This window comes from Aquarana catesbeiana, linkage group LG03 (assembly GCF_042186555.1).
Source record: "Aquarana catesbeiana isolate 2022-GZ linkage group LG03, ASM4218655v1, whole genome shotgun sequence".
Taxonomy (NCBI): domain Eukaryota; kingdom Metazoa; phylum Chordata; class Amphibia; order Anura; family Ranidae; genus Aquarana; species Aquarana catesbeiana.
The window spans coordinates 96,052,466-96,066,027 of NC_133326.1; the positions used below are offsets into that span (position 1 = coordinate 96,052,466).

At 41.7% G+C, this 13,562-nt stretch overlaps 1 protein-coding gene across 3 annotated transcripts in view; it reads right to left on the bottom strand.

Moving 5' to 3' along the window:
- Window positions 1–13,562, bottom strand: part of TARS3 (threonyl-tRNA synthetase 3) — a 100,226-nt gene that overhangs the window by 19,813 nt on the left and 66,851 nt on the right. For all 3 annotated transcript variants that reach the window (XM_073618844.1, XM_073618843.1, XM_073618842.1), the window contains 3 exons: window positions 13,430–13,507; window positions 13,220–13,320; window positions 4,200–4,304 (listed from right to left, as the gene is read on the bottom strand). In XM_073618844.1, the coding sequence (XP_073474945.1) occupies window positions 4,200–4,304; window positions 13,220–13,320; window positions 13,430–13,507 (284 nt within the window). The remainder of the gene's footprint in view (window positions 1–4,199; window positions 4,305–13,219; window positions 13,321–13,429; window positions 13,508–13,562) is intronic.

The following is a 13,562-nucleotide window of genomic DNA, read 5'->3' on the forward strand; positions in this document are numbered from 1 at the left end:
CGCCTGAAAGGGGGGTAATTGGCTATTCCGTCAATTAGCAGCTGAATAGATGGTCATGGGATATATCCTGCAGCTGAATACATTTTGTTGATTTAAGACAAGAGTTGTTGGTAGAAGCCATTCTAGCCTCTGGAGTTCGTTTTTTTTTCTCTTTGTTTTATGTTCATTCAGGTGGAAAAAGTTACAAGGTGTACGCTTTGTCCACCTGAAAGGGGGGTTAGCGCATAGGTCTGAAAGTACAGATAATGCATTGTCTTTTTAATGCTTAAAATTTTGAATTTTTGAGAAGCAACGTTCAAGTTCATGTTTTTAAAATTTTTGATCATACCATGGGGATCCATTTTAGAGTGGGTTCAGCCTAAAGAGGTCATGGTTGTGTTGATAGTTTGGTCAGAGTTGCAGAAGCCAGGAATACTAAGTTCCTGGGTTCTAAGGAAGGAACTGTAAATAAACTTAGCAAGCGAGCAGATATTATGGATAAGAATTTGATTCTGCTCTTGTGTTTCAATTCCAGAGTCCTGGTGGAGCGAGATTGGAGAGGTCTCTGGAACATGGATGACAGATGTTCATCTGGTTGGCAGTTTGTTTCTGCCATACTACACTGCAAATTTGTTCTGATAAACATCAGGAGAGAAGGGACAAACGAAAAGATTCAGTTTAATACTTGTTTTTGCTTATGGACAATTTAGGGCTAATGCTAAATCTGAAGGACTGTGCCCATCAACAAGACTTGTGAAACATTTTTGCCGGAGTCTCTCCTGAAGAATGCAAACATGCTATTAATACATGTGCAATGGGTTGGAGGTTGGGGAAGGAATATACACATCCAATCCGTCAGAACATGAAATGTGAAATATGTTTTTTTGTTGGAGGGAGGAATTGAAAGAAGAAAAGGTTTTTAATGTATGACATGTATTGACGTAACGGAAGTAATATGGTGCAGGTACCCAGGAGACTGGCGCTTATACATAATAAGGTGTCGGTTGGCCAGACTAGAGGTTGGCCAGGTGACACATCAATGGGGTGAAAATTTCCTTGTATGGGGGAGATATGCCTGGTTGATGTCTCACCTGAGAGGTTGAAACTCGGCACAGGCAAGGCCAGTGAATACACACAGGAGCATGCTCCGTTAGATAAAGGGAACAATATTACTCATTATTGCTGCAGTTTCATCATTGGTTCAAGTTGGTATGTGTTGTTGGACTCGACATTTGTATAGGAAGGTCTCGCATTTATCTATACAAGTGGAGGGACGAATTGATGGTAAGGTCTCTTCATACATGGTAGAGGCTTTGCTGCCAGTACCCGGAAATACCACTGACGTGCCAGAATTGTGGTAGAAAAGGCCATTGTGAGCGAACCTGCCTAATCCCGGCCCGTATCTACAGTGAGGAGGTATAGGAGGTTGGGAATGGGATGTGTAGTCTGATGGATCATAGGTATGTATGTATGTATGTATATATTATGGTAATGGGTTGATTTCATGTTATGGTATAGTGTGATAAAGGTGTATTTTATGCTAATAACATGGGCCAAAGGCCCTCTTCGAGACTCTATATCGGAAAGCTGGTTGATAGGTTGCTCTGAATGTGTGTTGGTGAATGGTGAGTGAATGGACACCCCTTGCTTGTACTGCACCCCGTCCTGAAGATATCGGAGAGAAGAAGACACAGAGTGGTGACATGGAAGCTGTCACAAAAGAATGATGTTGGTGTGTCACCCAGTAGCAAAGCGGCACGTTTTGGGAAACACAGCACGTTAGGACTGTTATGGACTGTTCCACAGGAGCTGGTTCTGAGGTCTGTGTTGGGGGGCGCAACACGCAGTAAGACCCTTATGGACTGTTCCATAGATGTTCCTGTTGAAAAACGCAATACGTTACTACAGTTAAGGACTGTTCCATAGGTACTGGTTCGGAAACACATGTTGGGGAGCAACACACGTTAAGACAGTTATGGCTGTTCAATAGGAGCCGTGTCTGAAGAAGGCTGGTATGCGCCCTTTAGGCGCAAAGCGGCATATGTTGGAATTCAACATGAATATCATATTTCTGGAGTTTGTACATATATTTCCTTACTATGCCTAAGAGAAGCCAGACTCCCATGGTTTTTGAAAGACTGAAAGTTTCACACTTCCGGGAGGACAGGATGCTGCCACCCAGGTTGGAATGTAGCCTGTTTAGCTTCCATTGCGCATGACAATGCTGGCTCCGATCTGTCTATGGGAATTTCCTGATTAACTGCTATGCACACAGGCTTCAAAGGCAGCTAAACTGACAGGGATGATGGATGAGGTGAGATACAGGAAATCAAGGGACCAGGTGTTTGTGGAATTTGACATCGGTCGGATGATGGCAATTCATGGACCAACACTGCCCCCCAGAGGACAGTTATGGCAAGACGGTCCATATGATAGCCTGTTGAGGGAACGCCCCAGAGACACTGTGATTCGTCCAAAGGCAAAGTTGGGCAGGCAAAGGGGGGGGGGGGTCTGGATGAGGTATGTTTGTTAAAAAAGAAATGTTTGCCAGAGAAACAGTCTCTTTAAGACCTGAGGACCAGCCCGAGAGGATGTGCTAAGTATCAATCTTGTATTGTGTTATGAGTGTAGGCCTTGTAATATTGCAATTTTCCTGTAGTACCTTTATGTTAGTTTTCCTAATTCTGCTGTTTTAGTAAATTCCTATTTTATTGGGAAATAAATGTAACTTGTTTACTAAGCAGAGGTGTTTGTTATATTATTGTGCTTATCAGACTCATACAGGTTAACAACTATAGGGATTAGACAAATTAATACATAGGAGCAATAGTTCTATAGGATATATTAGATTGTATAATATTGCACCGAGTACTTCAGGGACACAACATAATTTTTAGCAAAAAGGGGAAAGGTCAAAATGATTAGGGAAGGTTATTACCGCTGTCTATGACCCTCCTTGTTTCTTGGCCTGCAGTAATAGGCTGTCAGAGGGACATGAAGCAGATGGAAATCTCATTAATGGGGTCATGGACTGCAATAAAAAAAATTGACAGTCTTACATTTTTCCATGTCAGTCCAAAAAGTTTTTGCTGAAATTCAGCTTTAAGAATTCCATGTGAAGACCTTTGTCTGCAACTGGACCTGAAGACATATCACCTTACAATGTCATCAGTCTCGCACTAACTGGCTTGAACAGAGGGCCTTTCTAGTCATTGTTATCTAGAGACAGACCGTTTATAGGGATAGCCACAGACAGCTGGTAGAAAGTTTACAGGTAAATTCATTTCACCATTCATTATGTATTTTATGCATGTTGTTACATTTAGGCCTTGTTCACATGGGTGCTGTGGTATCTATTGTGTTATTTGGCTGTTTGTTTATGTGGCTGGAGCGGTCAGGTACTGCCTGTAGGCAGCCCATGTAACTCCACAGGTGAGCCGCTCACCTACCCCTGCTCGTCTGTCATATTAAGACAAGAAGCCATGTTCGTTCAGCTGCTGCTAGAGTTACTGAACTGCCTGCATGCAGCTCCTGGCAGCTCCAGCCACGAACGTCTGATTCACGGGGTAAGGGCCACGACACCTTCTGATGTTAAAATCATGTTTCTTTCTGGTACAATACACTGCAAAGCTACTTACAAATTAAAGAAAAACAAACAATGCACAGTAATGAAAACATGTGATTGTAAACAAAGCCCAAGGCTTCATGCACATGGCCACAAATGGCTGTAAACAAAGCCCAAAGCTTCATGCACATGGCCACAAATGGTTGTAAACAAAGCCTAAGGCTTCATGCACATGGCCACAAACGACTGTAAGCAAAGCCTATGGCTTTGTGCACATGGTTGCAAAGAATTGTATAGCATAGAATTTGATCAAATTGTTTTTCCAGGGATTGACAGGTGCAGCATACAGCGGTCACTAGTCAGCTTGTACAAATCAATAGAAGGCGGCATCTGTATGCACACAAGAATCTGAGTGACTACATGTGTACAGGGCGTATGCATGTATCGGCTAAAATTTGTGTATACTTGCGTACAGCCACCACAGCTATTGAGAAAATGTAGTCATATTGTATGGTAATTTGTGACTGTGTCCATGAAGCATAACAAGTAGATCTGTGCACATTAATGCACTCAGGTAGAAACATTTTCTATATAAGCACTTCTTATTTCTAATAACATTACAGAAGCATTTCCTAAAAATAAAATAAAAAAATACCATTTTCCACCATAGTTTTCACATAGGATTGCAATCATCCTCTCCACAGATCCCAGAATAGCACGATGAATGATAACTGGTCTTTTCTTATCATCTCCTTCATTGCTGCATGAGAAAGGGATAGAGAATGTGTAATTATAGAGACAAAACAGAGCTAGCAATAGAAAAGGCAGATGACAGGGATCTCCAAACTATGGCCCTCCAGCAATTGCGGAACTACACGTCCCATGATAAGGCATTGTAAAACTCTGACATTCACAGACATGACTAGGCATGACTGTAGTTCCTGAAAAACTGGAGGGCCATAGTTTGGAGACCCCTCTAGTTTTAAAGTACAGTATTTAAATCTAAGAACAAAAATGTAATATATTGCAGCTTACCAGTCCTTAAAGATAACACACATCCTGCTCACTTTCAACAAGTCTAGAAAATATCTGTTTATCTTGCCAGAAATATGTCCTGATCAGTTCCTGTGAGACTCATGTAATCGGGATGAAGAAAGGCAGACATGTTTGAATACCAATCTGGTGGCAAACATGGTGTTACCCATGGCTGTCGCCCATACTGGATTTCAAACATTTGCATGGAAAGCCAGCACACCACATGTGTGAACCCCCAAAAATTCTATTACATTTTAATTTGATGTTAAAGTGTAAATTGTAAATGATATTAAAGTGCATATTTGTAAAGTGCAAACAAAAAGTGTCAGAAAGTGCAAAAAGACATCCACTGACATATTAGTTTCCCAAGGTGACAGACAGCCTGTCACTGGCCCACTGAGGTCTCAAAACATTGGTAGTTAACTTTTTGCACTTTCTGACACCTCTACAATTTTTTAAATTGCACTTTAAAACGTAACCTCAATAAATTGCTTTTTTGAGGTTTACCTGTACAGTGTTCTGGCTTTCCATGTGAATGGGCTATAATACAATTTCAATGTTGGCCATGCACTCACTTACGGGGTGAAAGAATATGGGGCTGGGTGGATTGGACCAATTTGGACTGTCTTTGTTTATAACTATTGCATGAGAGATGGGGCGATTAGTAGAGTACACAGGAAAGATTAAATCGTTTTTGCTCATTTTCATTTCATCAGTTCATTTCACAGCAAGTGACAATATCAAGACATTTTCTGTACTTGCCGAAAAAGTTTTTAGCCTGGAAAATGAAAACGAATGAAGCCACCATATTGTTCTTGGATTTAGTTATTCTTTAAGAGGGACATAAGCTGGAAGATGGAGTCTGGCAGGAAAAATCATTACTGTTCACTCTGGAGAGACCACTAGTGTATATTGCAGTGTCAGATGCAACACTGCTGGGAAATACTCTGAAGGAGACACTTAGCGCAGAGCAAAGTTGCAGACAATGCTGATTTGGTAGGCAATCAGTGAATACAGCCTGCATTTGGTACTTTGTTATAGAGGACAGCTGACACCTGCAATGCATATCTTATCTCAAGGGAACCCATAACCATCAGCAGAAAAAAAATGCCTGGCCTGACTGTTCAAGGGAAGAATTGGTCAAGGTGTCCACTGCTGTACAGCTTCCTCCTATCAGGATGTGAATAATTGCAAGAAAAACAAAACCTACAACAGCATTTGTTCTTGTAGATATATGCAAATATACCTCCAATCAGCTCATTACCTTTTTTACATATTTATTAGGCCTCATTTGCAGGGCCATTTAGCTGTATTCACCAAAACTACAGTGGCAAGAATCAGATTATTGGGACTGGACTGACAGGTGTATGCGAAAAGCAGCAGACGCATATCCTGTACAAAGCAGCGGCCGTCACTGTCCTCTTGTAGCCAGTGGTTATCTGCTGTTAGGGATGGCTGTCCAGGCCTGGATGTGTCCAAGCTCACACACCCATTCTTGCCTGCAAATACCGTATTTATCGGCGTATAACACGCATTTATTCCCCTTAAAATCAGGGGAAAATCGTGGGTGCGTGTTATATGCCGATCCCCCACCGATTGTGAGCATTTTGGTGGCTTGCGGACGCTCTTGGCGGCTCTCGGCCACTTTCAGCCATTCTCGGCGGCTTTCGGTGGCTCTCGAAGTCCCGCCGAGAGCGGCCAAGACACGCTGAGAATGGCCGAGAGCGACTGACAGCCGCTGAGAGCGGCCGAAAGCCGTAGAGAGCACCAATGCCATTTTTAAACGGCAGTAGTCTGCAAATGACACAGGGGCAAGGCTGCAGATGGACACTGACAAGGCTGCAATGATGGACAATGCTACAGATGGACACTGACAAGGCTGCATTGATGGGCATTTAAATGTAAATTTTTTTCCTTAAACTTTCCTCCTAAAAGTTTTTTTCCTTAAAATTCCCTCCTAAACTTGGGGTGCGTGTTATACGCTGATAAATTCGGTAACTGCTTGGTGTGTGGCTACATGCGAACAGTGACAGCTCCTGTCAGCCTGGGAATACCGTTATTCACATGCACCTGTCATTCCAGCCCCAGGAATCCGCTGATTAGCTGAATGCAGCTACATGGCTGTGTGAAGGAGGCCTTACTGAAAGGTTTTTATCTTAATTAAAGCTGAACTCCAGGCAAGCAGTGAAGTACATAGATAAAATACATATGCGTGCCATTTTACCTGTCAAATGATTCATATTCTGTCCATTCGGCCCTAGGATTTACAGCTATGCTACACAGGACACTCCTGCCTAGCAGGGGAGGAGGCCTGGACCTTCTTTTCTGCAGTTTCACTCTCACTTACAGGTTTCCTTCCCACCCCCTACCCCATGCCTAGACCGTGAAAGGAGAAGCTACAAGCTGTTGAGCTCATCTCTGGCTCTCTCCTATCAGCATGCTCCTTGCACTGCATCAAAACTAATTGGCTCCTTGTGCTGCTTCTCCTCCCCCTTGTCTGGTCTACAGCAGGATGCAAGAGACTAATTTAACCACTTGCCGACCGGGCCATAGCCGAAAGACGGCTGCAGCGCGGTCGGCTAGTTCTGGGTGGACGTCCGTGGGACGTCCTCCCAGAATACTGCTCTCGCGCGCCCCCTGGGGCGCGCACCCGAGAACTTCCGTGACCGCCGGGTCCAGAGGACCCGGCGCATCACGGATCACGGTAAACGGCCGCTGATCGCGGCCGTTTACCATGTGATCGCGCCGTCAAATGACGGAGTGATCACATGTCAACAGACCGGCGTCATATCATGACGCCGGTTCCTCCCGCCCCTCTCTGTACCGATCGGTACAGTGCGAGGGGAGAGGGGGAGGGATCGGATGGCAGCACCGCTGTGGGCTGCACGTGTAGTGCCCACAGCGGTGCTCAGTGACAATTGCAGTCACATCCATCCCTCCATGCTCAGCCATCCCTGCAATATACCTCGCAATACTCTGCATAATACCCTGCAATACTCTGCATAATACCCCGCAATACTCTGCATAATACACGGCACTACTCTGCAATATACCCCACAATACTCTGCAATATGCCCAGCAATATACCCTGCACTACTCCGCAATACTCTGCAATACCCCGCAATTTTTAACCAGTTCCCGCCCACAGTCATATGACGTTCTTGACTTTGTGTGGGGATATCTGAATGATGGGTGCAGCTACAGGCATCATTCAGATATCAGCTTTTTCAGCCGGCGATTTCCTACATCATAAGAATGATCATAGCGGCTGTTACACTGCTTGATCGTTCTTACGGGAGGCGAGAGGGGACGCCCCCCCTTTCCGCCACCCTCCGGTGCTTCTACCGACTCACCGCTACGATCGAAGCCAAGATCGTTTTTTTTTTTTTTTATTTCAGGCTTCCCAGCCTAGAGGTGAGATGTGAGGTCTTATTGACCCCATATCTCACTATAAAGAGGACCTGTCATGCCATATTCCTATTACAAGGATGTTTACATTCCTTGTAATAGAAATAAAAGTGATCAAAAAATTTTTTTGCTGGGAAAAAGTGTCAAACTAAAATAAATAAAGTAAAATAAACAATAAAAAAAAAAAATGTTTAAAGCGCCCCATGTCCGTGTGCTCGCATGCAGAAGCGAACACATACGCAAGTCCCGCCCACATATGAAAACGGTGTTCAAACCACACATGTGAGGTATCACTGCGAACGTTGGAGCGAGAGCAATAATTTTGGCCCTAGACCTCCTCTGTAACTCAAAACATGTAACCAGCAAAAAATTTTAAAGCGTCACCTATGGAGATTTTTAAGTAGCGACGTTTGGCACCATTCCACGAGAGTGTGCAATTTTGAAGGGTGACATGTTGGGTATCTATTTACTCGGCGTAACTTCATCTTTCACATTATGCAAAAACATTGGGCTAACTTTACGGTTTTATTTTTTTTTAAAGCACAAAACAAAAAAACGCGTTCGAAAAATTGCTGCACAAATACCGTGCGAGATAAAAAGTTGCAACAACCGCCATTGTATTCTCTAGGGTCTTTGCTAAAATATATATATATATATATATATATATATATATATATAATGTTTTGGGGTTCTATGTAATTTTCTAGCAAATAAATTATGATTTTTACATGTAGGAGAGAAATGTCAGAATTGGCCTGGGTGCTCCTAGAATGCCTGATGGTGCTCCGTGCATGTTGGGCCTCTGTATGTGGCCACGCTGTGTAAAAGTCTCACACATGTGGTATCACCATACTCGGGAGTAATAGCAGAATGTGTTTTGGGGTGTAATTTGTGGTATGCATATGCTGTGTGTGAGAAATAACCTTCTAATATGACAATTTTGTGAAAAAAAAAAGAAAAAAAAAAATCTTGATTTTGCAAAGAATTGTGGGAAAAGATGACAATTTCAAAAAAAACTCACCATGCATCTTTCTAAATACCTTGGAATATCTTCTTTCCAAATAGGGGTCATTTGGGGGGTATTTGTACTTTTCTGGCATGTTAGGGTCTCAAGAAATGAGATAGGCCGTCAGTACTTCAGGTGTGATCAATTTTCAGATATTGGCACCATAGCTTGTGGACTCTCTAACATTCACAAAGACCAAATAATATACACCAAGTTGTACTTATTTTTACCAAAGATATGTAGCAGTATAAATTTTGGCCAAAATTTACGAAGAAAAATTACTAATTTGCTAAATTTTATAACAGAAACAAAGAAAAAATCATTTTTTTATCAAATTTTTTTCTTTTATAGCGCAAAAAATAAAAAACCCAACGGTGATTAAATACCACCAAAAGAAAGCTCTATTTGTGTGAAAAAAAGGACAAAAATTTCATATGGGTACAGTGTTGTATGACTGAGTAATTGTCATTCAAAGTGTGAGAGCACCGAAAGCTGAAAATTGGTCTGGTTAGGAAGGGGGTTTAAGTGCCCAGTGGTCAAGTGGTTAAGACAAATTCAGGTACTTATAGTGCTGGCATTTACAAATAAATATTTAAATGATGTATTAACCACTTGCCGACTGCTGTCAGCACATATACGTCGGCAGAATGGCACGGCTGGGCAAAGTAACATACCTGTACGTTACTTTGAATTTTCCGCCGTGCACGTGCGCGCCGTCGGCCGCGAGCTCCGTGACCGTGCCCACGGGACCTGCGAACTCGATCGCTGCTAGGATACCTGCGATCATGTCACAGAGCTAAAGAACGGGAAGATGCCAATGTAAACAGCATCTCCTCATTCTGCCTAGTGACAGGACACCGATCGTCTGCTCCCTGTCATCAGGAGCAGCGATCAGTGTCATGTCACTGCTAGCCCACCCCCCCCCACAGTTAGTGGTTAACCCCTTCACTGCCAGTGACATTTTTACAGTAATCAATGCAATTTTATAGCATTGATCGCTGTATTAATGCCAATGGTCCCAAAAATGTGTCAAAATTGTCCGATGTGTCCGCAATAATGTCGCAGTCACGATTAAAAAAAAAAAAAAAAAAAAAAAAAGCTGATCGGCGCCATTACTAGTAAAAAAAAAAAAAATATTAATAAAAATGCCATAAAACTATCCCCTATTTTGCAGACGCTTATTGCGATTTTTTTTTTTTTTTTTTTACCAAAAATATGTCGAAGAATACATATCAGCCTAAACTGAGGAAAAAAAATGTTTTTTTATATATTTTTGGGGGCTATTTATTATAACAAAAAGTAAAAAAAATGCGTTTTTTTCAAAATTGTTGCTATTTTTTTGTTTATAGCGCAAAAAATAAAAACCGCAGAGGTGATCAAATACCACCAAAAGAATGCTTTATTTGTGGGAAAAAAGGACATCAATCTTGTTTGGGAGCCACGTCGCACGACCGCGCAATTGTCAGTTAAAGCAACGCAGTGCCGAATCGCAAAAAGTGCTCTGGTCAGGAAGGGGGTAAATTCTTCCGGGGCTGAAGTGGTTAATGAATACAGAGTTGCTTTTTTTTGTGCCTTTTATAGCTGTCTAGAGTTCAGCATTAAAATAAATTTTGTAAAGCTGTCTAGGTATTATTTAATTTGCATAGTTATCAACTTGAACCAATGTAAGTATGCATATCTCATACCTGATTGCCAATTTGGAAGCTGTAATCTTACTGTAGTAGTCGGCAGAGTGAATTCAACTCGATTTAAATCATGATTTTTAAAAAGCAACTGTCATCTCTGTCCCGCAGCGGCTCCTCCTCTGACAAACTGTTGACTCACCCACAGTCCCATTCACTTTAATGGGACGGCTGGTAATGCGGCAGTGACACAACAAGGTGAGGGACGTGGCTGCAGCAGGCGAGTGGATGCCCGCTAACAGGCGCTGCCATGATGGCTCTGAAATGACAGGTGCTCTTTAAATGTAAGGCCTTATTCTTGCTGGAAGCTGGAATCTATAATATTTGCAAAAAAATGAAGAAGGTTTCCTATTTAGAATAATAAACTGTCAGATTAGTAAAACAGCGATATAAGAAGCAATTAAATCATACAGTTTAAGGAATATTCCTGAACTTTGTCTTATCTTATGCATTATGTGAATGCATCAATGCAGTGCATGTAAACTCATCTTGCCGAGCTTGGATTCACTGAACGAGTTTACCAAAACTGTAAATATTGCAGAATATACAGCCTCATGCTACATAACTAAGCTGAATAAACTAAATTATTAATGTATCTTAAATAGAAAACTATCTTTAGATAGACCTTTACTTCAGAAGCATTTATTAAAATAAATTTGATTAAAATAGATAAAAAAAAATCGATTTAAAATAAAAAAAAAATCCAATTTAACCGCTTCAATACCGGGCCTATTCTGGCACTTCTCTACTTCATGTAAAAATCATCATTTTTTTGCTAGAAAATTACTCAGAACCCCCAAACATTATATATGTTTTTTTTAGCAGACAACCTAGGGAATAAAATGGCGGTCATTGCAAGTTTTTATCTCACACGGTATTTGCGCAATAATTTTTCAAACGCCTTTTTTTTGGAAAAAAAACGGTTTCATGAATTAAAAAAACAACAAAACAGTAAAGTCAGCCCAATTTTTTTGTATAATGTGAAAGACGATGTTACGCCGAGTAAATAGATACCGAACATGTCACGCTTTAAAATTGCGCACAATCATGGAATGGCGCCAAACTTCATTACTTAAAAATCTCCATAGGCGACGCTTTAACATTTTTTTACAGGTTACCAGTTTAGAGTTACAGAGGAGGTCTAGTGCTAGAATTGTTGCACATGCCCTAACGCACGCGGCGATACCTCACATGTGTGGTTTGAGCGGCGTTTACATATGTGGGCGGGACTTACGTGTGCGTTCGCTTCTGAGCGCGAGCTACCGAGGACAGGGGCGTTTTAATTTTTTTTTTTTATTATTTTAATTTTTTTTTACTTCATTTTTTTTTTATTTTTACACTTTTTTTAACATTTTTTTTTTTGGATTACTTTTATTCCTATTACAAGGAATGTAAACATCCCTTGTAATAGGAATCTATGTGACAGGTCCTCTATATGGAGAGATGTGGGGTCAATAAGACCCCACATCTCTCCTCTAGGCTGGAAAGCATGAGATCGGAAAAAAAAATTCACCGATCTCATGCTGACAGCCGCGATCGCGGCTTTGGTTATTTCCGGGTACCCGGGCGTGACGTCATAACTACGCGCCCGGGCCTCCCATGGTCATAGAGATGACTGGTGACCATCTGTTCACCAGTCATCTCTATCGTCAACATCCGGCGCCGGCCAATTCATTCTCCGGGCCCCCGATGGCACGGGAGAGCCCGGAGAAGCACCGGATGGCGGCGGGAGGGGGGGCGTCCCCTCCCGTCGCCTATAAGAACGATCAAGCGGTGGCACTGCCGCTATGATCATTCTTATCGTGCACAGAATCGGCGGCTGAAAAGAATGATATCTGAATGATGCATCTAGCTGCAAGCATCATTCAGATATCACCCCACAAAGTAGAGGACGTCATTTTACTATAGGCGGGTATTGAAGTGGTTTTATAATAAAAAAAAAAAAATCTGATTTTTTTTTTTTTTTTTCTTTTTAGACCATTGATTTATATTCATCCTGGTGGTCAGCTCTAGTACGGTGATTGATGCAATTTTGCTGTGCTAAAAGGGTGGCCCACTGCATGCTGTCCACAGGGGATTGCACTCTCGGCATCTCCACCATTCATAGAACACCTTACAAGGCAATCTCTAAATTGGACAAGGTGGAGATCATGAGGTTATTCCCCCACTCTCCACCTTGTTCAATTAGAGATCTTCTTGTATTCATGTATAATCAATACAAGGAGTTCTGTGAATGGCAATGGTGCCAAGTGAGCAACCTGTGGCTTCTATACAGAAAGACAGCTGCCAAGCACATGACCTGGAAGATTGCGGCAAACACTGTAGTTGCACTGACTACTACAGTGATTTTCAGCTTCCAAAGTGATCACATAGGTATAGGAGATATGCATACTTACATTGGCCCAAGGTGGACCAATGTAACCATTCAATACAAATCATATTTAGACTTCAGCTTTAAGCTGTTGTATAGCACCCCTTTAAATTCTGTTCACTGGTAGTTTAAATGGACCAAGAAAAAAAAAAAAAAAAAAAAAAAACACTTACCTTACATATGTAAGATTAAACCTGATTGGGAGCTGAAAATCTAACTGTATGGTTGCACACTGATGGTACCGACCTATAGCATCTCTTATTTTAATGTCAATCTGTAAACAGAAAACACAAGTATAGAAGGTAAGATTTGGAATGTTCTCACCTTTTAACAAAAGCCCGAATGCATCCAGAACAATGAGAGCAAAAAACAATTATAATTACCTTGGGACCATAGAAAGCCCCATCCCCTGGGTTCAGTTTCCAAGGCTGTCCAAATTCATTCAGACTGTTCTCCAGTTGCTTGAAATACAAAGCAAAAATTTGACTTTAATGAAAAAAAAAAAAAAGGAGGAAG